At 48.2% G+C, this 6,501-nt stretch overlaps 1 protein-coding gene across 1 annotated transcript in view; it reads left to right on the top strand.

Annotated features, from left to right (window-relative positions):
* The first annotated feature begins 622 nt into the window (after nt 1-622).
* KSR2 (kinase suppressor of ras 2) overlaps nt 623-6,501 on the top strand; it is a 420,995-nt gene continuing 415,116 nt past the window's right edge. The window contains exon 1 of the mRNA XM_039236742.1: nt 623-802. Within this exon, the coding sequence (XP_039092673.1) occupies nt 623-802 (180 nt within the window). The remainder of the gene's footprint in view (nt 803-6,501) is intronic.

Genomic DNA, 6,501 nt, shown 5'->3' with positions numbered 1-6,501 from the left:
CCAGCCGCAGTCGCCGCCGCAGCCGCGGGAGCAATGCAGACAGCATCTTGAGGACGCGCTAAAGCACCCCAAACGGTGGACAATGCCGTGTCACTGCAACTGGGAGGGGGGCAAAGCAGATTTTTTTTGACATAAAAGCCAGCCAGCCAAAAATATATAAATTTGCCCTTCACGGAGCCGGTGTGTAAAGAGTGAGCGCTGTTTTCCTTCGCCTCCTCCTCTCCTCTCCTCCTCCTCTCCTTACCCCCACCTCCTTTTTCCTCCTCCCTCCTCCTCCTCCTCCTCCTCCTCCTCCCTCTCCCTAAGTGTACAGACAGCATCACATCACCTGGTTTGCTTCTGAGAAACAGCATCTCTCCTTTTCAGGGACCAGAGACTCAGAGAGAGGAGACATTCTAATGGAGTCTGCCTGATACCCCAAAATAAAATAATAAATTTTGGCTCTTGTCCCCTCCTCCCACCCCACCCCCTCAACCCTGTGTGAGATGTTGGGTTTCTTCTTCATGAGACATTGCTGAGAAGTCGCAGTGGTTGGAGAGCGTAGGGGGTAGACTACCTCTGCTCCCCCCCCTTTTTTCTCTCTGGGAGGAGGAGGAGGGGAAGGGGGCTTGCCGAGCAAGCGATGGATGAGGAAAACATGACGAAAAGCGAGGAGCAGCAGCCTCTGAGTTTGCAAAAAGCCTTACAGCAGTGCGAGTTGGTCCAAAACATGATAGACCTGAGCATCTCCAACCTGGAAGGGCTTAGGACGAAGTGTGCCACCTCCAACGACCTCACACAAAAAGAGATCCGGACCCTGGAGGTAGGTGTCGCCTGTGGGGAAAAAAGGCAATCTTTCCTTCCCTCTCCTTGCCCCCCACCACCCCATTTCCTTTGATTCTGTTTGTTGCAGGGGGGGGAGCGGGAGGGTGTGGGAGGGTAGCAGGGTGGGCACGATTTGGTTTTCTGTGATTTATCTTCTTTGCAAAGCCTGCACTGGATGTCCCTTTACTGTACCGCTGTCATCTACGCTTGGCTGGGTGTTGGTAGTAGTAGTAGTAATTGGTATTCTTTATGTATTATTATTCCTGTGGCTGTTATTATCATTTGCTTCCTCTCCGAATAGTGAGTTCTCTCTTTTTTCCGCTTGTGGATTTGTTTATATGCCACTGGGGCTTGTGTGCTGGGTAAGACATTAAGGCGCTGCAGAGAACCCACGTGACCTTGCGCATTCTGCAGGTGGTCAAAAGGTGGTTTTTGCTCGTAGAATGGGGCTGCCTATAAATATAGACCTCTTCTGCTCTGGGCCTCCTTCCCAGCCCCGCGATTGCTCCTTGGAATTTGTTTTTGTTTTTGTTTTATTTCGGTGAGGTACATGTCGAGAGGCAAGATGCTTTAAAAACAAAAACAAAAACAAACCCCTTTGAGCTACCCATTTCCGAATCAAATCGTTTGATGCAGGGAGCTGTTGCAGGCCTGAAACGTGTAAAAAGATAACAGAAAAATATGCCTGGATCAGCACACCCAAGTGGTGTGGGAAAATACTCCTGAGTCTCCGTAGGCCGGTGAGCAGAGGGGTCGGAGGCGGAGTCATCACTGGGGAGTTGTAACATTGTCTCCTACAGGACTTGAGGGGGAGTTTGAAGCAGTTTGGGGTGGGGTGGGGTTGGAGGCAAAGTTACTCAGAAAGAAGATGGCAGAAATTATTTCTTCCGAAGGCCATTTGGCCAAAGGAGGAAGGTTTCAAGAGTCTTAGAAAATGTCTGGTGTGCACGTAATCATTTGGGCATCCACGTTTGTTGGAAACATCTGAAGGGTTTCACTCACTTCTTCTTCACACCAGCTGTCCACGCGGCTTGATTAAATTTGGGAACTCTTATTAGCTGACATTTGCTGAGGGTGGTGGCTGTGGGGCTGGAAGCAAAGTAAAGGGGTTCTCCCTTGGCGACGTGGGCATTTGGGGTGCGGGGGAGGCTCCCTCTGTTTCCAGCCCACGGGTGTCCAAGGCCGGAACTCTTTAATCCCCACTGAACCCTGGAGCCGTGTGCCCGGGTTCTAGCCTGGATGAGCTCCGCTGTCTGATTTACTTTCAAGTCTTTTTTTTCTCCATGATTTTTACTTTGGCTGGTTGTCAGCACACAGGTCATCAGTCTGAAAGTGGAGTGTGTGTGTGTGTGTGTGTGTGTGTGTGTGTGTAATATGCTGTTTGCTACCCTAGAATACATGTCTGTGTGCGCCTGTCATCTGGGAAAATTTCTGTCGTGGTGTGAGCAGTGCCCAAGATAAGATTTTGTTCAGAACTGTAGGCGGTGAGTAAATAAATAACCCAAAAGGGCCACCTCAGTTCTCTTCTGGTCCTTTGAGTCAGGAGTCCCAGGTGCTAGTTCATGTATTACTGTGTAAGTTTCTCCTGTTTTCTTTTCCTCTTTGCAATATGCCCCATCCTCTGATAATTCCTTGAATGATGGTGATGGTCACAGTGGATCCCAGACTCCGTGGCTTCTTTCCTGTGTAGAGGAATGCAGTTGGAATTGCAAGAGGTTAGAGTTATTGGGAGCGCATCTGGGTATTAGTTTCCTGGTCCCAGGATGCCACAGATCCCGGGTCTCAGGACTGTGCAGGGAAGGGTCTCCAGCAGTCAGGCCAGTTTCTTGCTTCTCAGATCTCTGGGTCTAGGGTGGGGACACTGAGGAGGGGCAGAAGACTCTGGCTGCAGCCAAGTCCTGCCAAACCTCACCTAGGCTTTGGACCCGAAGTTTTTTTTTGTTTTTTGTTTTTTTAATGCCCCATACTGTCACATTTTGTATGTCAAAACCGCCTCAGGGAGCTCACTGAAAATGCACATTCTTAGTCTCTAACCCCAGAGGCTCTAATTCAGGCAATACTGGCGCGGGCCCAGGAATCTGCATTTCATAAACAGTCCAAGATGTTTCTGATACATGTTTTCACATTGACACTTTGAAAAATACCAACGTATTCGGAGATAGGTGGCTTATTTCTGCTCTTTGATGGTAAGGACTCCCTGCTCACAAACACTAGGGCAAGTAGTGAATTGAACAGACCGTTCCTGAAAACCATGATAATAAGTAAAATTTAGTAGGGTGCATAACACCCCATGTGCAGCATGGACTTAGCCTTCAAGAAGTGCACTGCATGGTTAGGGAGACAAGGCTAATAATATATGCGTGAAATAACAATGAAGTCCAAACAGCAAATAATACGAGAGGCAGCATGTGCGTCCATTAGGAATGTTTTCAAGCTAACATGAAATGGAAAATCCAAGCACAGCTTTAAAACAAATGATGGCTTCTTTTTCTCATATCACAAGAAGTGTGGAGGTAAATGGCTGCTTGAGTTGGCTCAGTAAGTTAGTAAGATCAGGACCAGTGTCTGAGCTCTCAGTGGTCTCTTCCTTTTGGTTGCAAGCTGTCTTCTAAAGCTTTAGCTGTCACACTCAGGTTCAAGGCAGGGAGGTGGGGGGCCGGGTGAGGAGTGCGCAGGAATGAAGGCTTCATGTCTTTGTTTTGCTACCTACCCCACAGATGATGTTGAATTATGTCTTCTTGGCCAAAACTTGGTCAGATGGCCAGTCCCGACCACAATGCTGGGGGATGGGGAAGTGGGGACACCATGGTGTGTGGTTTAGATGGGTCATGGTTCACCATGACTGGGTTGACTGGTTGCCATCAGGGCCATGTTCTGCTGGCATGGAAGAAAGCATGGAGGGATATTGGGTACAGCCAGCAATGTTGGCCAAGGTGTGTGTTAGAGAAGAAAGATCATGAGCTTTGGAGTTAGACCAATAAAATTATAAACTGTACCTTTTCTTCTTACTTTATCTTGGGCTAGGGATTTACATTTTCTGACCCCTGGTTTAATTTTTGGCAAAGTGGCAATAAAAGAATAACACTACCTATTTCAGTGGTTATGAGGATTGAAAGGCAGGACATTTTCAAGGGCCTAGTGCTATCTCTAACACAGCTGCAGGTGCTGAATAATTGATTGCCATGATGATGATGATGATGATATGATTAACATTACGTAGCGTGGAATAGATGACATGGAAGGGAACAGCTCAGATCAGAGGTAGAGAGGGAAGAGTTTGAACAGCATTTCCAAAGTGTGTTCTGTGGAACCCTAGGTCTGTGAGCTATTAGCATTTTCCATCCTTCCAGCGAGTGCTGAAATCCGGACCCTGTACTAGATGCTGGAGGTCAACAAGTACCCTGTAGACAAAACGAGTTCCTTGGTTCACACGTTTGGGAAAGGTTGAGCTAAACAAAGGGAAACAGGCCTCTATACTGCGGAGACTTCTCAGAGCCGTTATGTGCGAGGTGCCTCCATGAGAGTGTTTCCTTTTTCCAAGGATGTCCCTTAGGGATTGATGTTCCATAGAATACACCTAGGAAAACATTTGACAAAGCAGTTAAGGGTAGCTTTCTTGGTTGGGGAGCTGGGGACCCTGCGCGCAGGGAAGGACAGGGAGAGCTCGCAGGTGGGGAGAGCTTGCTGGGCAAGAACAGCTAACCAGATAAAGGCCTTTCATACCACTTCAAGCCTTCGTGGGGCAGCTTCGAGACCAGTTGGTCCAGAATGGAGAGTATCTGATACAGTGTTGTAGGAAATGAATTTAGGTCACAAACTCTTGATATCTGACTAAGGAAGGACAAGGGAGTCAGACTGACAAAGTTTCACTCCTTTGAGGAAGGAGATAGAAGTCTTCAGAGGTTTCAGAGTGAGCACAATAAAAAGTTGCTGCAGCAGGGGCCAGCAAATTCTCTCTGTAAAGGGACAGATAGTAAATAGTTTCAGGTTTGTGGGTCATACTGGCTCCGTCATACCACCTCTCAGCTCTGCCAGTGTAGCTTGCAGCAGCCACGGATGGACGGTGTTCACAAATGAACGTTTTCCAGGGCAACCTCACTTATGGTCCTGAAGTTCAAATCTGATCTCGTGTTCACATGTCATGAAATACCATTTCCTTGTTGATTTTTTGTTTAACGTATAAAAATGTGGAAACTATTCTTAGGTTGTGGGGCCTTACAAAACCAGGTGGGGGGTCGGATTTGGCACACGGGCCGGCTAGCTGCTCTCTGATCTCTAGGATGGATGAGGCGGTTCTGTGGATCTTGCCCAGACCACTCGTGTGGTTGTATGGTCATCAGAAGGCTCAGCTGGGCTGGATGGCCCAGGGTGGCCTTGCTCACGTGGCTGGTGGTTGGTTGGGGTATGTTGGTTTTCCTGGACGTGGCTTTCCGACAGGACAGCCGGATTTCTTACCTGGTGGAAGCAGCCGTGTTCCAAGAGAATGAGCCCCTTTGCACAGCCCCTCTGAGGCCTCTGCTTCTGTAACCGTTGCCAGGGTCCATTTTGCCAAAGCACGCGGAGCGGATAAGCCCAGAATCAATGTGGAAATGACTGTGTAAGGGTATGGATTCTAGGAGGTGTGGTTCCTTGGAAGCCAGTGAACAATCTACTATACCAATGTAACCGCTATGGGTAAAAACAAAAACAAAAACAAAAAAACCCCAAAAAACCAATGCCCAAAATAAAACCAAAAAGAGCATGGGAAGGAGGGAGGGCCATGGGATGATCAGCTGAGGCCCCCTTGAGGTTTTACCGACTTGAGGAGGCAAACCAAGACATCTCTGGGGAATGCAGCAGGCAGAGGGAAGGGCACATGCAAATTTCTTGGGTAGGAGCATGCTTGGCTTGTCATTAGAACAGCAAGCAGACCACTGTGGTTGGAGCAGAGTGGGTGGACGGGGAAGGAATGAGGGACAGGGTGGGAGACAGAATCAGGGCCATGGTGATAGAGGGCTTTGATAAGATACTTGGGTTTTGTTCTGAGTGTGAACAGGGAGGTGACTGATTAATGTTTTTAAGAGATCCTTCTGATTGCTTCAGGGAAAATAGACCGTAGGGGGTAAGAGTGGGAGCAGGGAGACAATTTGAGAGGCTGGTGTGGAAACCAAAGCCAGGAGACACTGTGCTTGGGACTATAGCGATGGTCGTGCGGATGGAGCCAGCGGCTGGATTCAGAAGGTCAGTGGTGCAGGGGGCGTTCATGAATCGGATATGGGGGAAATAAAGAATGGAGGGTTGTCCCTAGATGTTTGGCTAAAGAACGGAGTGGAGGGTGGTGCTTTTATTTGAAATGTGAGGACTGGAGGTGGAATAGGCTGAGCTCGATGGTCAGGTCCTGTCTGGACAGATTCCATTTGTCACGTAGGCAGTTGGGTACTCCAGCCTCCAGCTCTGAGGAACGCTGGAGATACAGAAGGCACTTAAAATGTCAGGAACAGCTTTTCATATTATTAAATATTATTAGTGGCTTAGTGGCTGTGTGCTCTTACATGGACGTACCATAATTTAACAAATCCTATTGTCAGATCGTATATGTTTACAACTTTCCGTTATTATAAATAATACCACAGTAGGCATTCTTGTGGTTTGTAGCCATCCTTTGATGCCAGCCCAATTGCCGAATCCAAGGATATGCCACGCTTCGGGACTTTTGGT

This window comes from Hyaena hyaena, unplaced genomic scaffold (assembly GCF_003009895.1).
Source record: "Hyaena hyaena isolate Hyena2069 unplaced genomic scaffold, ASM300989v1 scaffold_0, whole genome shotgun sequence".
Lineage (NCBI taxonomy): Eukaryota > Metazoa > Chordata > Mammalia > Carnivora > Hyaenidae > Hyaena > Hyaena hyaena.
The sequence above is the reverse complement of the archived record's forward strand: the minus strand, read 5'-3'. Positions and strand labels throughout refer to the sequence as shown.